At 38.0% G+C, this 22,739-nt stretch overlaps 1 protein-coding gene and 1 long non-coding RNA gene across 2 annotated transcripts in view; one reads left to right on the top strand and one right to left on the bottom strand.

Annotated features, from left to right (window-relative positions):
* The window catches only part of cacna1db (calcium channel, voltage-dependent, L type, alpha 1D subunit, b), a 216,090-nt gene that overhangs the window by 175,432 nt on the left and 17,919 nt on the right, over positions 1-22,739 (bottom strand). The window contains exons 4-11 of the mRNA XM_065247770.1: positions 19,055-19,194; positions 17,357-17,499; positions 17,054-17,206; positions 16,672-16,868; positions 10,750-10,853; positions 5,616-5,785; positions 965-1,049; positions 838-864 (exon numbers count right to left, since the gene is read on the bottom strand). Of these exons, the coding sequence (XP_065103842.1) occupies positions 838-864; positions 965-1,049; positions 5,616-5,785; positions 10,750-10,853; positions 16,672-16,868; positions 17,054-17,206; positions 17,357-17,499; positions 19,055-19,194 (1,019 nt within the window). The remainder of the gene's footprint in view (positions 1-837; positions 865-964; positions 1,050-5,615; positions 5,786-10,749; positions 10,854-16,671; positions 16,869-17,053; positions 17,207-17,356; positions 17,500-19,054; positions 19,195-22,739) is intronic.
* LOC141283010 (uncharacterized) lies at positions 3,111-5,418 on the top strand. Its single transcript, XR_012337968.1, has 4 exons — positions 3,111-3,181; positions 3,311-3,440; positions 4,376-4,490; positions 4,617-5,418. It is a non-coding gene; the product is annotated as an uncharacterized lncRNA (long non-coding RNA).

The following is a 22,739-nucleotide window of genomic DNA, read 5'->3' as shown; positions in this document are numbered from 1 at the left end:
TTGCTTGATCTCTTTCAGCCCTTGCATGTGTTTTTTAATCACTGAAAAGTTCTGCATTCAGAAATTGCATATTTCATCAAAAAAATGTCGAGCTCTGGCCTCCCATCTCAGTTTCTGACTCAAACGGTTCCCACACAGGCCCTCACACATAGTGCATAATGTGACTACGTTTAACATAATTCGGTACATAACTTTTTAATCAAATTAATTAAACTAAAAACAGTAACTAGCATTACTTTTTTTAAAGTAACTGAAATATTAATGTGTACATTTAAAAAGTAATGCATTACTTTACTCGTTACTTCAGAAAAGTAATATTATTACGTAATGCACGTTACTTGTAATGCGTTACCCCAACACTGCAGCTGTTCATTGTAGTGTTTGCTGTTAGAGGTTATAATTTACTTTGGTCACATTTTTGTCTAATCATTTACATGTAGAAACACACAAGTACACACAATGCTTTGGGTTGACTGCACTAATCATTCACCTGAAATTGATCATCTTCAGTAAACGATGCTTGATATAATCAATTCAACCAAGCGCTAATGAGTAAATTAACTTTTTTCTGGAATACCTTTATGTCCAAACCAAAGAAGAATATTCTGGGCACTGCTTATCAATTACACAGACAAAAGTATTCTGTAATTATATTCCTATCAAACACAAAATACAAGCCACAAAGCCTTAGTTATAAACTGAACATGAATACATGAGAGCAGGACTATAAAAACACAACCACACGCACAGTGAAATTCTTCTGAAACAGAACGTAAGGTGACGTCAAACACAAATAAGACAGGGGCACATGCAAGACTGACACATTAAGCTACTAACCTGAACTTTGACTTTGTCAGTTTTTGACTGAAAGAGTGAAAGATACGGCATCACAGCATGTCATGACACAAGCTAACAGTAAGCTAAGAGCTGGAGAAACATCTCATCATGATCTCTGGAAGCTTACCAGACAGGTCCACAGCACAAGATCCTCTCGTCCTCTTCTGGATTTTCTGTGTTTATAGATTCTGTCTCACTTGCGGGAATGCATGCTGTAGATACAATACAATCATATTTCTACATTACACTGTAAAATGTTTCTGTTAATTTACGGCCAAATTTCAACATGATTAACCTGTTATTTTTAATAACTGCGCCTTACTGTTAATTTTAGGAGATATATGTAAAATAACACCTCATTTTTGTTATTTAACATCTTATTGTTAAATAACACCTCATTCCTGTTATTTTACACCTCAATGTTTTCTGTTCATACGCAAATGTCTTTGTTATCGAGGGTATAATATTTATTACCCTATTAATACACTCCGGATTTTACGCGAGACGGCATTTATTATTTATTATTTATACATTTATTGAGTAACTGCGCTCCGAATGTGTGTGTCTCTCCTGTTCTTTTTGAAAACGGTGTAAATATCCGTATGACACGCAGCACGGCAGGCGCCACTTGATTTGGCGGCACTATTTGAAATAACATGTTCATACAGTATTTTTTTGCATCCTGTGAAGTAACGTAGAAGGCGGCATTTTAACCGGCGACGAACACGGAGAACCATGTCGGAAGATCGCGGTCATTGACCAAAATCACAAAAATCAGGTGAGTTTAAAGAGTTTCTTAAAAGTCATGCATAGTTTTAATCATCTATCAGTGATGTATACTAAACGCAACGGCTTTACGGGGACTTACACCACACGAAATGAAGTAACTTAGCTAGCTAATAAGGCAAGGTGATTCAAGCTAGCAACATTTCGATGATTTGTCCATTAATTTAAGAATGCGCTTATTTTAATGTCCATTTATGTATAGTACGATCCAAATCTATAAACAACTATAACGTTTATTATTCCTGTGGTCTGGTTTGTGTGGCATTATTGCCATGTGCACATCTGGTTAAAGCAGATTCATCCTGAAAATCAAACGGCTATAAATGTATTTACTGATAGCGGTTTCTTGTGCTAGATAGTTGGTCTAAAACTCTATTTAATGAATTCATGACAGTTGCTTGTCTTTGATGAATTATAGCTGTTTGGGCTACCATACATGCTGTTGTGACTATTTTATATATATGTTTTATGATATCAGGTAAATCCAGCAAAAACAGTAGGCTACTGATCGGGCTAGTGCAGTATCTAGCCATGTTAACAGCTATTCACTTTTTTATTGCATTGGCATAGTGCATCCTATTTTTATTTTTTTGCTGTTTTAATTATCATTGAGTTGTAGATCAATGTTTACATTTGTTTATTTATTTATTTATTTTTATTACAGATGCAGGGTACCATCCCTGATAACACTGCTGTTCAAGATATCCCATATCTCAGAACCAGGTGGAAATTTGAATGGTTTCTTACTTGCTTAATCCTGTTTCTCCATCTCTCATTCTCTCTCTCATTCTCTCTCTCATTCTCTCTCTCATTCTCTCTCTCATTCTCTCTCTCATTCTCTCTCTCTCATTCTCTCTCTCTCATTCTCTCTCTCTCATTCTCTCTCTCTCATTCTCTCTCTCTCATTCTCTCTCTCATTCTCTCTCTCATTCTCTCTCTCATTCTCTCTCTCTCATTCTCTCTCTCTCATTCTCTCTCTCTCATTCTCTCTCTCTATCTCTCTCTCATTCTCTCTCTCATTCTCTCTCTCATTCTCTCTCTCATTCTCTCTCTCTCATTCTCTCTCTCTCATTCTCTCTCTCTCATTCTCTCTATCTATCTATCTCTCTCTCTATCTATCTATCTCTCTATCTATCTATCTCTCTATCTATCTATCTCTCTATCTATCTATCTCTCTCATTCTATCTATCTCTCTCATTCTATCTATCTATCTATCTCTCTCATTCTATCTATCTATCTATCTCTCTCATTCTATCTATCTATCTATCTCTCTCATTCTATCTATCTATCTATCTCTCTCATTCTATCTATCTCTCTATCTCTCTCATTCTATCTATCTCTCTATCTCTCTATCTCTCTATCTCTCTATCTCTCTATCTATCTATCTATCTATCTATTTTCTCATCTGTCTTTCTGTCTGTCTGTCTCACTCACTCACTCAGTGATGGTCTTATGTCATTAATATTGTGTTTAATTTGTTCTATGTAGGGATATCCCACTGCAGCTGACCTTGAGAGTTCACTCTCTATACCTGCAACTCCTCGTCTGATACTTCTTGGTAAGTTGGTGTTAGATATGACAGTTGTCTTTAGTGTTGTATGTAGTGAATTCAATGGTATCAAACTAAACTGTATTCAAAATTAAAGCTAAAACAGAAATTTCATAGTTAAAAAAAATTCTGTTTTAGGAGAAACGAGAAGACGCTTCCAGCGCTGGATGCTCAGCCTTGAGGGCCAAATTTGCGAAGGGATCCAGTCCACCTTTGTGACAGGGCTGGCGTCTTTTTTTCCTGTTTTCACGCTTGAATTCATCCAGAGGTAAGATATTGTCTGCTAACACTTAAATTTTTTCTGGCCTAGCTGTGGCTCAAGCATGGTTTTAAAGGAATAGTCTACTCATTTTCAATATTAAAATATGTTATTACCTTAACTAAGAACTGTTGAATCATCCCTCTATCATCTGTGTGTGTGCACGTAAGCGCTGGAGCGCGCTGCGACGCTACGATAGCATTTAGCTTAGCCCCATTCATTCAATGCTGCCATTTAGAGATAAAGTTAGAAGTGACCAAACACATCAACGTTTTTCCTATTTAAGACGAGTAGTTATACGAGCAAGTTTGGTGGTACAAAATAAAACGTAGCGCTTTTCTAAGCGGATTTAAAAGAGGAACTATATTTTATGGCGTAATAGCACTTTTGGGAGTACTTCGACTCGCCTGAAAAGTCCGCTCCCCTTCTCACTCTCATAATGGGAGAGGGAGGGTGTTACTGCGCCAAGTCGAAGTACTCCCAAAAGTGCTATTACGCCATAAAATATAGTTACCCTTTTAAATCCGCTTAGAAAAGCGCTATGTTTTATTTTGTACCACCAAACTTGCTCGTATAACTATTCGTCTTAAATAGGAAAAACGTTGATGTGTTTGGTCACTTCTAACTTTATCTCTAAATGGTACCATTGAATGAATGGGGCTAAGCTAAATGCTATCGTAGCGTCGCAGCGCGCTCTAGCGCTAACGTGCACACACACAGATGATAGAGGGATGATTCAACAGTTCTTCGTTAAGGTAATAACATATTTTAATATTGAAAATGAGTAGACTAGTAGTAGAGTCTGGTGATGAGATTTAGCAATTAACTTTGATTTTGAAAATCAGTAAGTGCATGTTAAGGATAGTTCATGTACAATTGTTGTCTTTGATGTGCTGTTAGTCTGTGTGAATTACTCAATTTTTAACAAGTGTATAATTTTTCAGAGACCAAAAAAGGGACAAATGCTGCAAAGGGGGAAAAAAGAAGAACTGTCAATTCACATGTCGCCAGCCTCTTGAGCAAGCTCATGGACTTTTAGTGGGATTTCATTTGAAAATGGTGAGTAAGATGTATACATTAGCTTTTGTTAGGTCAAGCCATACATTTTGGATTAAAAATGTAAAATTATGGAACTCATCTCTCTCTCTCTCTCTCTCTCTCTCTCTCTCTCTCTCTCTCATACAGACCCGAGACTTCGCAAAGGATCTTCATTGTGTGCTTTGAGAAAATGGTTAGTGGTCTAAGCAGTGACACTGTTTTTTATTTGTTTATTTTGTTTATTGTTCTTTATTGATGATGAGTTAAGTATCAGTTTTAATGTATTCATACATGTTGAATTTTAGTGGTTTAGGTAACACTGTTTTGAGGGTCAGAAATTTTTATAATGAACAATGTATTTGGGTGTAAAATGTATTTGCTACTTTTTAAGCCATGAACATGAGAAAATTAGATTTGATTGTGATTAATCTGAGCCTATGTGTAACATTTTTATCTTGCACTGACACAATGCAAAGCCAAACGCAAGTGTCTTTGCTAGTTTAAGACAGACGCAGTTGTTATTTTCCATCCAGCGACCCCTATGTCAGCAATGAACATGATATACAATATATTTCTGTGATTTGTCTGATTCATGTGTGCCTACATTTGTAAGTACAGTGTTTGTATTACAATAAAAAAGTTAATTTCAACACGGACTATTCGTTTTCTTTTACTTAAGTGTTATCTGATGGATTATGCCTATTCTTGTATTAAATCAAGCTAGAAAAATGTCTATAACACTCAGTGGTACACGTTACTATGATAAAAATAATTAACAATATTTAATGGAAACAAAATAAATGGTGATTTAACAGGAAAATAATGGTAACACTGCTGCCAGTTGTTTCCTGTATTTTTTGTGATTCACAGTAAATTCCTGTTAAAAAACATTACGGGGAGTGCAAGTGTAAAAAAACATTAACATGAATTAACTGTTAAAAAACATTACGGGGAGTGCACTGTAAAAAAACATTAACATGAATTAACTGTTAAAATAACAGGAAAATAATGGTAACCCTGCTGCCAGTAATTTCCTGTTATTTAACAGGGAAATATTTAACAGTGTACTGTAATGCAGACAGGGTTTCAATAAAATCGATTTAAAAACAAAACATCATCTGAAAGTGTGTGCGTACGTGTACATACGGCTGTGTTTGGTCTCCTGAACTCTTTCTTCATCATTATCAGGGTCAATATCTTCAGCCTGTGTGATCCAGTCCAGATATCCCTTCAGATCATCTTCTAACTGCTGTTTCTCTCTCAGCTTCTGGAAATCTCCACGAGCCTTTGCTTTCTCACGCTCCTTAGAAAACTCTCTGTTTGACCCAAAACACACACCCTCTGTTAAGTGTTCATTATAGTTCTGCATAAGACCTACGCCATAGCCGCAGCTAACAAGTCAATTTTTTAATCACACTTCTGCATAGTCATCTGTATCGACTTGCAATTACACATGCAGACCTCTAGTAGGCAGTATCCACATGTGTAACCAACAGCAGCAGTCCAATAGTCAAAGAAGCAGCAGCTTGCCCAGTAAACAAACAAAAGTAGAAGCGGCAGCTTGTTGTGAATGTTATTTAACAAGATCAACTGTGAAGTAGGTAAATAGACCGCAAATACTGTTTTAGATCGAGTTTATCATTGCTTAACTTGACCCATATTTGTTTTTACCATAGTAAGTGGAAATTTGTATGACACAAACACAACAAAATATATAAAACTTCTTAAATCAATAATCGGCAGTTTTGACGAGAATAACGTTATATTGGACTTGTATTGAAAAGGAAACGTATGGAGTAATTGTTTATTAACTTTACAGTAAGTTAAGCTGGGCGTACACGGTGCGAATTCTGACGGTCGGAACGTCGTGAGCTCTCGCACACGACACGAGTGAGTTTATACGAAAACAATTCGGACGCAGTCACACAGATTTTACTGTACGACTTGACGAATTCTGACGTAAGCATTTTCACACCTGTGAGGATGAAAGGGGGTTCCTTTCGTTGTGGCAGAATGTACAAAAAAATAAAACAAAAAGAATAGGGTAAAGATATTGGCTTAGTATATAAAACAGCCTGGAATTTCTGTTCTTTTGTATTTCTATTTATGCATTCCGAAATTGCAATATAGGTCTAGTTCTGTGGCGGTGAAGGAATTTCTCTGGCAGTGATTGTTCGTGCTAGCGCATATGCGGTTTTACCGTCTTAATATATCATGTTTGTAGTGCCAAGTAAATATCTATATTGCTATTATTAATGTTACATATATTGTTGCTTTTTTATAAATATGACCGTTCAAAAAACACATTCAGTGGGCCTATTTATTTATTTGTAAATGCAGAATGAGGAGCAATGAGGTAAAACGCAAGCTAACGTTACACGTCTTTCCCTTTATAATTAAATTATTAAGACAACACATCTATAGCCAAATATTACTTTGTAAAACGAAAATAATTTAATTTAATATAAAGCACATTGTCTAGGCTTGTTATGTGCAAATGTTCGGTCAATGCGGTGTCTTGAAGTAAAAGTGAGACAGCATTTATGCTCCTGTAACTGCACAAATAAATGCCATACAGAAGGCATTGCATATTAATATAGGGCATTTTCACAGTAGGCCTTTGTAAATTAATACATAGCAATACAAATATAGTATTAAAACAAATTAATCATTATTTAAATAAAGTTTCAGAGATAGCCTACATTTTTAGTCATTTAAATGTTCTCATTTCAGAACAAGCTAAGGCTACCATATAACTTACACTGGGCTATATCATTTGTTCCTTTGGTCGAAAATATGTAAAAAAATATATATATATGTGGGTAAAAATACCGAACAAGCTCACTTGTTAAAGCAGAAGCTCCATAATAAGATGGGAAACATCGTCTCCGCATATGATCATCATGTTTATGTACTCTCTCAATAAATGCATATCTAAGCCTATTAAACATGGACATTCCGTTGCTTTTTTCTGTCGCGACAGCCCTCTTAATATCCAATCATTTATGAAACTACAGCAACTTTGGCACAGCTTGGATTACACAAAAATTGCGACATTCTTTGTACATCCTGTACTGTTTAAACCAGTGGTCTCTGCACGGAGTCTAATAATTTTTATATTTATTTATTACATAATTAAGTTGGCTTATTTTATGTTTACATTGTAAATAATGATAAAACGTATTAACAAGTAAAGAGAAATCAACAAGTAAAACAAAAAAGTTTTAATATCAAAAAGCCTCGTTTAATGTAGCACTTATCAGAACAGCGGTATAGCCTAAAACAACTACACTCTCTCCTGTTTCCACACACATCCAAAGCTGTGACCCGACATCACAAAAACACGTATGACAGGTTTTTTCAGGCAAAGAAGCTGATCATAAGGTCGTCACTGAGAGGACCTGTCATATTTGTCATGATGTCCGGTCACCGGAGTGTGTGTGTGCGCGAAACATAGCCAGCTATAGAGTAGTCATCAAGATTTGCAGTGCTACATTTGTCTTTCTTCTTCTGCGTTTTGTACATTCTGATTGGTCAACTTCAAGTGCTTTGTCAGATCATCTCGTACACCCGCACCAACACTACGAATTTATACCGACAGCTCCCAAACTTTTTTGACATGTTTAAAAATTATCAGGAGGTTGTAAGGTGCTCGTAACCTGCTCGGCTCGGCTCGGCTCGTTATTCCTCTCACACGGTGCGAGCCGCGACCATACGAGCATGAACGATTTGCTCCCGAGGAAAAAAAATCGCATGCCAGTTAGCAACTTACTGTTAAGACGACAATGCCTGTCTGGTTTAGGCTAATGTGTAATGTCCTGCACAACGTTTTTATGACGCGAACCCACAGTGTTCTGCCGGGACTATAAACTTTTATAAAACTAAAGCATCTGCTCTCCGCCTCTTTTGTTTAGCGAGGGTGTGAAGTTCAGTAACAACACAAGCATCTGTACTCCCACAGATTGCGCGTCAGTTTAAAAGCGTCCTTTCTCCCCCTTGTGTTTTTAACAACTTGCAAGTGGACAAAAGAGACTGATTAAAAACACCAAATGTAAACAGGAATGTGTCTCTGTCATCCACTTATAATACAATCGAACAAAGCGCGTCTTAATACCACCGCGTGACTGCTGCCACCTGAACTGAGAGACTGACTGAAGTGAAGGGGGCTTTGGCTGGTGTCACTACAGTGAGTGACCTGGGTCACCATTAGCAACCAATAGGACGCGCTCTGCTGGACATACAAGTACTTACATCTTTCAAAACAATTTAATGTGTTCTGTAAGAAACTTTCATTTCGGCTGCATATCTGCGGCTTATATGCCGATACAGATATATCTGCGAAACGCTCATATCGGCCGATAAAATCGGCAAAACGATCGGCACCTTGGCAGCACGTCTAGGTTCATCACTCACAGATAACCGAAAAGTGGCAAAGAGGCGCAACATGGGTGGGGCTGAGGTGCCTGATTGCTGGGAGAATGCCTGCCTTGCTCGAGGGTAGTGACAGCAACAGCAAAGCATTTGTGGAAGTGGCCACCCCCTTTATTATGCAGAACTTAAATCTTAATTGAATTTAAACAGATGAGATACAAAAAAAAATCACCCCCCCCCCACAGTTGTTTCTGCTAAGTTGGGAATTTTAACATGGGGGTCTATGGGGATTGACTCCCTTTTGGAGCCAGCCTCCAGCAGCCAGTCGATGAATTGCAGTTTAAGGCACTTTTGTGTTGGCTTTACAAGAGAGACTGGAAGGTTACTCTTTAGGTGCAGCATAGACCAATTTGCTAGCATAACAAGCTATTTGATCTCACGGTACTTTGGAGTCACTTGTCATTCGCTCTCTGCAGTGCTGAATGCAGTTGAACACTAATCGACAAGCGTCTTGATATAATGGGTATGGTTTTCTAACAAAGCAAAAATCCAGAGCAGAAAAAACAGAACGAGCGTCTGCGTGCATGATCATATCACCATAGTATTAACTGCCATGAGAGTAGGGTTGGGTTTCGTTTTAATTTTAGCGATTCCAATTCCACAATTTTTTGAGAGAAAAAAAGAGAAAATACTTTCAAGAAATTTAGTTTATTTTTGCCACATTTATCCTATAACTGGCTGACTAACTGTTATGTGACGATTAATCTAAAAATGAAATAATATTTAGGAATGATCAGAATTACAAACCAAAACTATTTAGGTATAACACAAAACAAAAAAATATAACAGGCAGTTTGCTATTGGAGGCAGTAATGTACAGTAAGAGAGAATAAAACCTTTCATGCCTACAGTGAACAGATTCTTTTCAAATAAAATACTGAATAAATTAGTACACCAGGTAGCAACAAGTGACTGTTTAAAAATGAGCTATGAGCTATACCTCAAAGCTATGGCTTGTCAATTCCTACAGATTAACGCTGTGTAGAAGCAAAAGTGTTAAGGACACAAAATATTCGTACCATGTGTTTTGCATTTTGCAATACTACAGTCTTTTTCACAAAGTTTTACAAATTTTTTTTGTAAAATTTTTTGCAGTCATAGTTTTGAATGTAATGAACTGTGTAAGTGCGTAATGAGAGAAGGTTCTTATGGCAGGTCCTGGCAGATAGATACAACTGTAAAACGCTCAGTGCTGTTCGCCTTGCAAGAATGACTGAAAAAGTCAGGAATCATTAAAGGTGCTTTAAGTAAATTCACGCATTTTAGGCCATAATTTTTTTTTGTTTCATATAGTAAACATCTCACTATCTGCTAGCTGCCTGTCCTCTGAACACACTGTAAAAAAAACGTGGTCTCTGCAAACAGCCCAGGCTTCGAAAACTGCAACATAAACGGAGTGGTCATACCACCATGAAACATAACAAAGTGTTCCAGCCAATAAACGACAAGAAGGATTTGGGAGTGGGGCTTTTCATGACTCGTTCAGAAAGCACGGAGAGGGGGGGAGTTAGATACACTCCGTTCTAGTTGACAACACTTCGAAATGTCAACAGGAAGGGACATCACACAGATTCGCTTTTAGTGCCTTTAAACGGAATCAAAGTGCGCGGCCTATCGTGGGAACGGTTCTAAAATGGAACCGGTTCTCAATACCCCACCCTGCATGAGAGCCACAAATTAAAGCTTGGCGAGCCGCAGGGGGCTCACAAACCACTCAATACTGTAACACTGGTAAAAGAGATTATATACAAACAGCAATGACACAATCAGGAAACACATGCTTATATATTTTTTGTTAATGGCATTAGATGTTTGAATTCTATGGGCATTGAATAAAATGATTGCTCACCCGCTAAGAACTCCCAGCACCAGATTGAGGACGAAGAACGAGCCGAAGATGAGCAGACTGATAAAATAGACCCAGGGCAGTTCAAAGCCCATAGCATCATTCATCTGAAACACAAACACAGTCTCTGATTTAGCCCTATGTAATCCTGCACCTGAAACTTTTCATCGGTCTTGTTATCCTATTACTCTGGGCATTTATATCCCAGTGTTCCCTTTCGGCTGAACATTTGCTGATTTTTTAAAACCAATTTTAACACATTGAATGTCTATTCAACAGGTCTATTTAACACAGCTCACTTTCAGCACAAATAATTCTCAGAGCTATCCAACCACAATTTAAAAGAGCTAAAATGAAATTTCATTTGATGGACATTCTTGAAGAAAATGCATTTTCCCCAGGCAACAGGCATGTTCAACACTCGCTTTAATTCTTTTTTTTTACGGTTGTTGTTGTTCCAAGTCTGGTGGTGTATATACAAAGAGTGACCTGCTGTTCTGTGGTCTTTTGACTTTATCCCTTCAGTCTTAGAGTCTCAATCACATTAACATTTACTCAGCTATGTGTATGTGTTATGAAAAACAGCACAAAGTGGAAGAGAAAACAAGTGTAAACATCAGTGAGGAGTTCTTCATATTTGCAATTTACCTGATGAAAGTATATTTGTATACAGTCGATGTCTACGAGCCATGTCGACAAATAAAATATAAAAGCACATCACTTTTATTTTAGTAGCCTATATGACTGATATCAGACGGACACACACTTCGGGACTACTTCCTGTTCCGGATCAACGCTACTGCATTACCCAAGCTTGGAGTTCTGTAGAGTTTATAATCTAAATCCTCTTTTTTACTACCTTGTTCCTATGTATGTAATATAACATATTAGTTTAACTCAGGAATACTTCACCTTTACATTATTAAATAGTATTACTAAGCGAAATGATCTATTACTAGTAACACCTGGGCTTAGCATATATCCATTTACTGTGAAACTGCCTACCTTGCCGGTCTAATGGCAGATTTATCCAATGTATGTTTTTCAGAACTGTCCTCACCAGAGAGGGAAGCAGTGGAGGAGCTGCCCGGGTATCGTAGATCCAGCGTGCTGCACAGCGTGGCTAACATCACCCTTGCCCCAGACCTCCAAAAGTGAACAGAGCACGTGAGGACCTCGTCCCTTACGCGATGCAGCTTCACAGACATTGATCTGGTGGAGGGAGTCTCCACTGCCCGGCATGAAAGCGGTAAGACTCCACTTGTTAATGTAACCTGCATTTCATGTATAGTTTAGCTTCTTCCATCAGCAAAGATGGTTTAACATGCGTCAAGTGTAGAGAAGTAGTAAGGCTGACAAAGAAAGTTACAGAACTAGAGGCACGCATTCGAACGCTAGTTGAGCATATTAAGACCGATAATGTTAATATTACAAACACAGTGCATTTACATGCACAGAATAAGCGGATAACATACAAAACCGGTTTATTATAGAAAACATTTACATGCAAATCAATAAGCCGGCTATGCAGACAACTACGTTTACATGAGATTTGGAGAATTGTCAAGTTTTTCGCAGGCAGTGACGTCACCGCCAATAGTACATAATAGTCGACTGCATATCTGTCTTAAGCTGTACTGTTGTATTTCTTCAGAACCTGTAAATGTAACATGAGCTTTTTTTCACAGTTTCTGTCAACTGCTTTAGTCAAACTGAGAAATATATGTTACTTTGCGCTTACTTAAAGATAAATGTCACAAGCGGAGACAGGCGCACATGGACAACACCGTTTATGGACTTTCCCCGATAAAAGAAAACCATTTTACGCGTTTACATGACCACACGTTAACAGTTCATTAAGCATAATCCGCGTAAGACTGTGCATGTTAACACACTCACTGTTTCGGATGCGCCTAATGTTAAGGGTAATGCACATGGCTTGGTTCTGACATCAGAGTCAAGGCAGCTGACTAACTGGGTGAATGTCAGGTGGCATAGTCACATTCGGCACACACCACACGCTCCTGTAATTATTTCCAAATTATTCTCCTCCCACAGCAACACACCAGCTGAGAGGCCGGTTAAAAGTGCCCTGGTTATAGGTGATTCTATTCTCAGGAACTTGAAAATAGAGGCACCAGCCACTATAGTCGAATGTATACAGGGAGCCAGAGCGTCTGACATTACATCCAAACTTAAAGTGCTGACCAATGCTAAGCGCAAGTTCTCTAAGTTTGTTATTCACGTTGGCACGAATGACACCAGACTCTGCCGTCAGAGATCACCAAAAATAATGTTAAAGATGTGTGTGAAATTGCAAAAACAATATCAGACAATGTTATATGCTCTGGTCCCCTCCCCGCCTACGGGGGTGATGAGACGAATGATAGATTAGTGTTACTTCATGGCTGGATGTCAAAGTGGTGCTCACAGCATAACATAGGGTTTATAGACAATTGGAAGCATTTCTGTAGGACAATGTTCTTTAACCCTGGTCCTCAAGGACCCCCTTCCAGAATTTTTTAGATGTCTCCTTAATTAACACACCTGATTTAACTCATTAGCTGGTTAGGGAGACATTCTGGAAGGAGGCTGATGAGTTGGTTCAGGTGTTTTAAATAAAGAGACATCTAAAACTTTCTGGAAGGGGGTCCCGGGAATGAAGTGATGTACTCTATAAATCTGACCAAGTGTCTTACTTGTGATAATGTCTGACTATCCAGGGCTCAGGTCATCAATACATCAGCAGATGAAACTCAAATCTTAAAATTCACCCAACACAGTAGTAACGAATTCATGAACTTCTTCACTAACAAAATTGTGGTTATAAAAAAAATAAAGCTATGGCAAGCAGCCACACTCTACCCAATAGTAAATTTAACCCTAGATTACCATATGAACATCTTGAGTCATTTAAAGCTGCTAAAATAGAGGAAAATAACTCTCGAAAATAACAAATTCATCCAAATCATCATTGTGCATACCCTGTTCCCATAAAATTACTAAAAGAAGTATTTTCTGTAGTCTCAGAGCCAGTACTAAATATAATTAACTAATCGCTAGAACTAGGATATGTTCCAACAGCTTTCAGACTGGCAGTTATTAGATCGCTAATTAAGAAAAATGCACCTCGACCAATATCAAATCTCCCTTTTCTTTCTAAAATAGTAGTAAAATAAGACTGCTTTACATTGTATCTAACCAACCGCTATCACTTTGTTTATGTAAATGAGGAAGAGTTATATCACTCCCAGTTTAAATACGGTGTACCACAGGGATCAGTTCCAGGTCCTCTCCTGTTTTCATTATATATGTTACCAATAGGAGACATTATCAGGAAACATAACATAGGTTTTCATTGCTATGCAGATGATACTCAGCTTTGCATCTCGTCACATCCTAGCGAAACCCACCAGTTTTCTAAGCTAACAGACTGTATTTACCATATTAGTAACTGGATGGCAAATAACTTATGCTAAAATCCAATAAGACAGAGATACTTATTATTGAACCAAATCGCTCCAAACAAAATATGTCATAAGTTTCCCATAGATGGCTGCACTGTGGTGCCATCTTCCACAGTCAATTACCTAGGTGTGATGTTCGAGAGCATAGTCATATCTCCAACGTCTGTTGCACAGCATTCTTCCATCTTAGAAATATCTAAAAAAAATATGCCATATGCTGTCTGAATCACATGCAGAGAAGCTTTTCCACGCTTTTATGACCTCAAGATTAGATTATTGTAACCTCTTACTAGGGGGATGTCACGCAAATCAGGTAAATACATTTCAGCTGGTTCAAAACGCCGCCGCAAGAGTGCTCAATCGATCTAAGAAGTATGACCACATAAGCCTAATTTTGGCAGCTTTACACTGGCTACCAGTTAAATATTGCATAGATTTTAAAATATTGCTAATTACCTATAAAGCCTTAAATGGACTAGCACCTTCCTATCTTAGAGAATTACTACCAGAATACAGTCACGTACACTGCGGTCGCAAAATTCTGGTTAATTATCCCTAAAGTATCAAAAGTATCTAAAGGTGGTCAATTCTTTTCCTACTTAGCCCTAAGGTCTGGAATGATTTGCCAAAAAAAACTGAGAATCTGACACAGTCGATCAATTTAAGTCTAAACCAAAGACATTTCTCTTTAAAGCATCATGAAAACCCGCTGTTTCAGCTCCAGTGTACCTCTCTATCATTTTGAAAACAACTTAAATGGGCATGGACGCTGTAAGAACAACGAGGAGTGGGCGGGGCACAAATATTACGATTTAATTTAAGAATAGCAGTACTGCGGCAACAATTAATCTGAATATAATGGGGCCGTACACACTGCATATAAATTTGGTTGTCACGTCATCTTTTAAAACTTAATCATGTTCTGTACAGACACAGTTCAGTAATTTTCGGGACTGACAACCGCATTCTACAACCGCAAAATGCAGGTAGTCCGACAACGGCATTTACAGAAACTCTGCATAGTGTGTACATAACCGAACTGGGGTGCGTTTCCCAAAAGCATTGTTGCCAACTACGTTAACAACTTTGTTGGTTGCAATGCAATTTCCCATTGCCAACCAACTAAGTTGCTAAGAGGTTAGCAACGATGCTTTTGGGAAACGCACCCCTGAACAACTAGTTAATAAAGTATTTAAACGTGCATTATGGACATGACAGGTCTTTCTTCTGAAAAAATAAATGCCTAAAAAGGGAAAAAGTCTGTGCGGTGCAGAAAATGACAGCGGCACGAGTGTTTGCTGACTGTTGCCAGAACTTGCACGAAAGTTTGCAGTGTGTACGAGGCTATTTCAACAAAGGTCAAGTAAAACTGTTACAGTTGAAATAATAGTGTGTTTGAAGATAAGGTAAAGTCCTCATGAAACGGTACCTCAGAACAAGGTCCACCTGCCTCCCTGTAGCTTTCCGATGCAAATTTATAGCTGATCCAACGTATTTAACAGAATGTGCATCATGGCACACTCACATTTTACTTCACTATACAGAACCGTATCCAAGTGTGATTGTCCTGAGCCCCAGACCGGCTGACCTGGCTGCACGGAGCACATGCACGCGCGCGCACACACACACACACAAAAGCGAAACATCTTTGCATTGGATAAGAACACCCTCTCATAAATAATAATGAGACCCCGACGCTCATCGATGTGCTATAGTAATTTACAACATCACAGCCATGACGAGATATTGAGTTTAAACCAAGAAGAAAAAATATCACAAAAAAGCTACAAATTTACTAGTTTTCTCCTGAAAATGAACAGATGCTAACATTGTCTTCTATGATGTGTAACACAACTAACTCTGTTAACATCTAAAATAAATGTTGGTTAGTGTTTCATGATGCTTTAACAAAGCATTCACATATAATTTGTCTAGTAAATGTACTTATCCCGCAATAGTTAGCTTTTCCGGAACAAAGCTTTCACATAACTTGTCTGGGTAATATACTTATGCCGCAATAGTTAGCCTGTCTGGAACAGAGCGGATATTAAACCACAATATTGCATTACATGCTAACGGCCCCTACGCTACTAGGATTTTGCTTGTCTTTTCTGGTCTCGTCATCGATCCAGAGGAGAATGCGGCTATCAGACCCAGTTCCGGCTGCCGTGAAGGTCATCACACCACTGATCTACTGGCCTTCCTTCAACGTGATACCCAGCGATGTCTGACCAACAACCACCGGCTTCCCCATTTAATCTACTTATTCGTATAAATATAATTATTTTAAGTGTTATAATTCCCATAAAATTGGATATAATTGTACCCACTATATAATATATCCTCTATAGAATCAGCTATGTCTGGCTCTCTTCTCAAGGGTTTTTCCCCCTCCTAGGACTTTTCCCTACCTGACTAAAAAAAGCCAGGAGGTTTTTTCTCAGTTATGACATCTTACCCAGTACAACACATCAGTCCAGCCCTCCATGGTGATACACTGGAACACAGTCAGCATGGCAAACAGGAAGTTGTCAAAGTTTGTGATGCCGTTGTTGGGCCCATTCCAACCATCCCTGCACACAGTGCCATTGAGAGGACACTGACGGCCTTGACCTGATAGAGAACAGGGGCGGGGATCTTCCTCTGCTAATGTACCTGTCCAGGTGAAACCACAACACAGAGAAAGAGAGATAGAGAGCGAGCGAGAGCTTTAGTATGTTGTAGGATGAATGGCTTATTAGGAGAATACATTCTTCATTTGTATTTTGAACTAAAAACTGAATGTTTGTAACATTTTATAACATTTCGATAACTTTAACATGCTTGGATAGGAAACTGACGTGTGCCGTTCAGATAGCAGGTCGCATGCATCTTCCCAATGAATAGCTCAAGACCCATGATGGCGTACATGATAATGACAAACAGAACAAGCAGAGCGATGTGAAGCAATGGAACCATGGCTTTAATGATTGAATTTAGCACCACCTGTAGACCTGCATACACACACACACACAGACACACACAGACACCATCACACACAGGGACAGTTGAGATGTCGTTCATATTAACAAATCATCAGTCTGTTATCATCAATATCATGTTATGCCCAAATGCTGAAATAATAGGTGAAGATGTTGACACACTTGGAACTCCTGAGACAAGGCGGAGGGGCCTCAAAACTCGAAACGCTCGTAAAGCCTTTACATCAAATCCGCCTGGCTTCCCACCAGACGGCCCACTGACATCTCGATTTTTGGTCATCAGCTCCAGCACCACACTGAAAAGACTACAAACACACATAGCAACATAGTTTTAGATATACACATTTACAAATATTAGATTCAGATATAGAAATAGACACAGGGACAGACAATGAGTGAGATACAGAGATGTAAAGACAAAGACAAACACCAGTGTTTCCTCTAGGATTGTGTCCAAATGTGGCGGCAGGGGGCGCACATGGTGGTTAAATGTACATACTATTTTGTTATGTAGAATTTACTGTAAACTAATAAAGCAATAAACCCCAAGAAGCAGTGGGTTACCAGTGCATTTTATAACAGCTAAGGGGCGTTGTTAGGCATGATGCGAAGCGGACTAACTTTTGTAAGAGATCCGATTCAAAGCCATCAAAACTTACACGCTGTTTTTTCAGTGTTGAGTGAATGCATCAGTGTTTAAGTTGGGTAAGATCGCCACCCAGTGGATAATAGCGGATGTATGAACTTAAACTCCTCAGAGAACGTTTTCTCTTTATCGACGAGATGACTCAACAATATTTATTGACATTTATCTGGATATCACCATTAATTGTGCAATTGTAGACAAATTAAAAATATGATTAAAGACTGTGGTGTTTATTTTCATAAATCAGTACGCAGCAACAGTGGCGCAGTGATACTTATGTGGTCTGAACCGTGAGCTTACCGGTGTATTTTATCATGGCTTAGAACCCGTTTCAACCAATCAGAATGAAGAACCAGAACTGCCCGTTTTATATTTTCATGCTGTCATTTCCTTTTCCTTGTATTCATAGGCAATTGCTTTTCCATGTTTGTTCTAAAATGTATATTCGAAAAATTTGATTTACTAAATAGCTTTGTTCTCATCCTTCATTGAAGTTTTAATGTTGTTTGCAAGTTCATGTTCAATATGTCAAACCATAGTGGATCCCTATCTCCTTGAAATTTCAGCTCAACAAGTTTGGGGGCTGGCATGACATCCTCAAATCTGTCAATCGAATCAGATGAAATTGAAGACATTGTATTGATCCAAGGTTGTTTAACTGTCATCTTGCTTTTTCCTCATGCAAAAGTTGTCAAGGATTCATATTATTTTCCAAAATCGTTTTCAAGTTATCACCAAATATCAGGTTATATGACCACTTCACCTTTGTTTCCTGAAGAGCAAAAGCTAGCTACCTCCCTACAGCGCTGCCATTGTGGCCACCCCATTGATTCATTTTCATTTGAGCTGCCCCACAGAAAGACACAACACATCATAGGCTCCACCTACTGCTGTTCAGTTAGAGGAGCAACTCAAATATATCTGAGGGAGTAGTTGTTCACAATCATGATCAGATTACCAGTAAGTTTGCAATGTCAAACAAACATTGTGCTTTTGTGCTCTTTTGCATTGTTTCAAGGCTTCTAAAAAATCCTGACATCAGAAAAAACGGATTGTTTCTTTTGTAACTGATGTGTTGTCATATCTAGGGTTGCCAACGGGACAAATAAATTAGGCTCAAAATACGGGACAGTTGGCAACCCTCATAAACCATGACCCCTTCAATATAATCGTAATATCAAATGAAGTATATCAGTGGCTAACTGATTACTTACCCCACAATGACAATAACAAAATCCAGCATGTTCCAACCATTTCTTACATAGGAGTTCTGATGCATGACGAGTCCGTAAGCTATGATCTTGAGGAAGGTCTCAATTGTGAAAATGATCAGAAAGGCATATTCCACTGTTTCCTGTGCAACAGAATAAAAGGAGAGATTTAGTTGCATCTCTTCAACCTATCATTTTTAGCTATATGTGATATGCAAACTGAGCAACTGGAATTTATATTAATGAAAATCCTACATCCATTTAGATTTTCATCTATAATGAGAATGTCCTTCCCCATATACCACCTGCCACTGACTGGTAATAGCAAGTTTTTCTGGTCCAATAGCATTGCTTATGGCTGCCTGTGACATACCCTGAAGGTATGACCTCTAATATGTTATGCTTGTTCTGAGGCACACTTATAGACACCCATTTAATAAGGAAAAAATTATAAATGCCACCCTTCATAAATGCCATTTTTCTCTTTTCTTCTGGGGTCTGAGGGTTTTGGGAGACTTGCAGAGATTTTGACAAGCTCTTAAATTTGGGATTTTTTTCAGTTGCTTAAAACATATTAATGACTAATCTCACATAACACACTATTCAATTGTGCTACAATAATATGTGACTAACATGTATGTACATGTTTGTATTTTTAAGTAAATGATGTTTATGAATGTTAGTAAGAAATAAATATTTAGCTGAAATAAGCCTAAGGAACACACACATACAACACAAACATTTTTTCAAAAACAAAGAAGTACTGGATCTTGTAGTGCCTCATCTATCAATAATTATGTTTCCATCCAAAGTTACGTATTAAACGTATGTGCATAATTGGAATATCGCATTAAACATTTGTGAATAAAGAAGTGTTTCCATCCAGTGATCTGAAGAGAGCAAAATCATCACATCCTGATAAACTGGTGCTAAAAAGAAAGAAAGCATAATGCCACTGTATTTAAACATTTTCATGTATAATCGCATGTCATCAAAGTGTCCTCCAGTAAATGATGTTAAATTTGAACTGAGGCTTCAGAGCTTGTGTCGAGCAAAAATGGGCATGCCAGATGAAGCCTCAATTCAAAGCTTGTGTTGCTATCGTAGAAATTATGTGACAATGACAAACAAAGCTTCACTTTTTGCGCAGTCACTTGCGCAATTCACTTTGCATGTCAGAACGACTTATTTGCCTTATTCACATTTAAGTCACACAATCCTGTATATATAGTAGGAGTGCATTAGTTCAAATTACTCATGGTTCGGAATGTGTCCCGGTTTTAGGGTCATGGTTTCGATACAAGTTTGGGGTGTGTATGTTTATGGGGAAAAAGAGGCTACTGTCAAATTCAAAGTAAATTAAATTATGTATTGGGTTACAAACACCCAACACTTTGATCTTTACAACAAGCAGCTTTTAACCTCTGCCAAAATCAACATTTTCACTTAAGAGTACTTGCATTATTACACTACATGTACCGACATACAGTGCACTTCAAAAATGAACATAAAATAGCTTTGAACACTGGGTTACTTTTTATATTCTATGCCACTATCTTCAAGTTTCTATCCACTAAGATTAAGATCAGTTTGTTAACATTTAAACACATAAGCCAATGTGTGCTGTTTTGGTCACCTGCGATCGCGTGCTATCAACAGTGATGACTGTGCAAGTGACTTATCATATTAGATGTATTGCCTTGAGCATACGGCATTGGAGCCATGAAAACTCTACAGACAATGACATGTGCCCATGTTTTTTGCCCATTGCTGCTGTAGCGTATTGGATACCCAAAATGTTACCAGAGAGCAGTATTAAATGTAGCTGGCAGTGGCTCTATTAACGTTTTTTCTCCTTCGCTTCCCATGCTGAATAGTCCCGCCGTGCAAAAAATCTTCTGCGATTGTCTGGCGCGTTTCAACAGTAAAGCCGGTTCCTTGAATAGTAATAAACTGACAATCACCTGGAGTGGCATTTACTACACAAAGTCGTAGTTCATAATCGAGGAAAATTGACTCAGATAATCTATGAGATTTTGCCTAGCTTCTTTGTGAACTACGTCTTTGTGATATAAACGTGGCTCCATCCGAAAGCAGGTGATGGCGATTAACTTCTAATCAAGGAACCGCCTTTACTGATGAAATGCGCATGAGAAGCACAGGCGATTTTTTGCACAGCCCTACAACACACAAACATACCAACAGGCGAGAAGGAACTGTGAGGTTAGCAAAAGATTTGAATACTACGAGTTGATTAGACAGGTACTCACGTTAACACATGCAGAGCGGATTCAGAACCATGCATTAGCGATTGTATGCACCAAACTATATTAGAGATGCGTGGTCAAATCAAACTGTAAGAGGATAACGGTTAATTAAACCATAAATGTTCTCTCTACATATGACAAATATTATATTTTCTTTTTTTCTTTTTATGAGACATTTTTTATTATAAAATACAGAATGGCAAATAATGCAGGATCCCAAACATTCAACATTGTTGATTTTGCGCTCTTCCGCACAGTTTTTTGTCTTTGGTAAGCCCTCAATTAAACTCATAAATGTGATCATTTACCATATTAAATATACTGTGTTTGCTGAAAAGACGGACACAAATATGGCGGTGGACATTGTGGAAGTGACATCTTTGGTGTCCATGAATAGTGTTTCATTAACTTACGTGAGACGTCTGAGGGAAATTTGGCCTAACCTTAACGTTTATGTTATGCAATGTTTTTAAGGAAATATATTAGGATCCACTGTAAAGAAATACAGATTTTTCAGTGTGATACACACAAACTCAATGTGGTTTCTTCACAGATTTGGCAAGTATACACAAACATTTAAACATTTTTTTCATGTTTATGAATATCAAAACAGCACAACTTTTTAACATTAGGTTTAATTTAGTACTGAAAAAATGCCTGATGATGTCACTAGAGTGAATGTCATATTTAAATAAATTGTTATCAGGACACATACAGTAATTAATGCCTGTGGCAAAGGGTTTATTAGATTCTTTACAGTTTGTTTGGCTTTTTTGTATGTCACTCTAAGGTCCAGACAGTTATCTGGTATGACATTATGTGACTATTATCCCTTACAGTGTTGGGAGTAACGCATTACAAAATATAATATATTACAGTAATATATTAGTTTTTGCTGTAACGCAGTAATATAACGCATTACTAATAAAATTTTGGTAATATTTTACTCGTTAGTCTAACGAGCGCGTTACAACAATGCATTTCAAAAATAGACGTATTATCTTAATTTTTTTTTATTTTTGACCAATGCGCGCGACCAGCATCCACACAGGAAAAAGCTGCGGGTAAAATAGTAATGGCTGCGTCCCAAACAGCATACTTCCATACTATATAGTAGGCGAAAAGCACTACTTCTCGTACTCTTTGCCTACTATATAGTATGGAAGTAGGTGGTTTGGGACGCAGCGTATGTCTGTTTCCAGGTGCTGTATGCAGCATGTTCATTTTTACTTTAATTTTGTATTTGACGCGTTTCTTAAAGAGCCGAATCTTGGAAGTCCGTGGCTGTATAAGCATTGACTAAAGTGGTCGCAATCAGGTCCAGTAGCGTCGCACACGCAAAATTTTGCGAATGAGAGCACTAAGTAAAAGCAACAGAAAGTTTCTATTGGTCTCCCATGCTGCTTGAACCTCAGAAGTAA

The sequence above is a fragment of the Paramisgurnus dabryanus genome, chromosome 11, assembly GCF_030506205.2.
Source record: "Paramisgurnus dabryanus chromosome 11, PD_genome_1.1, whole genome shotgun sequence".
Taxonomy (NCBI): domain Eukaryota; kingdom Metazoa; phylum Chordata; class Actinopteri; order Cypriniformes; family Cobitidae; genus Paramisgurnus; species Paramisgurnus dabryanus.
Note: the sequence above shows the minus strand (reverse complement) of the source record. Positions and strands in the feature narration are given on the sequence as shown.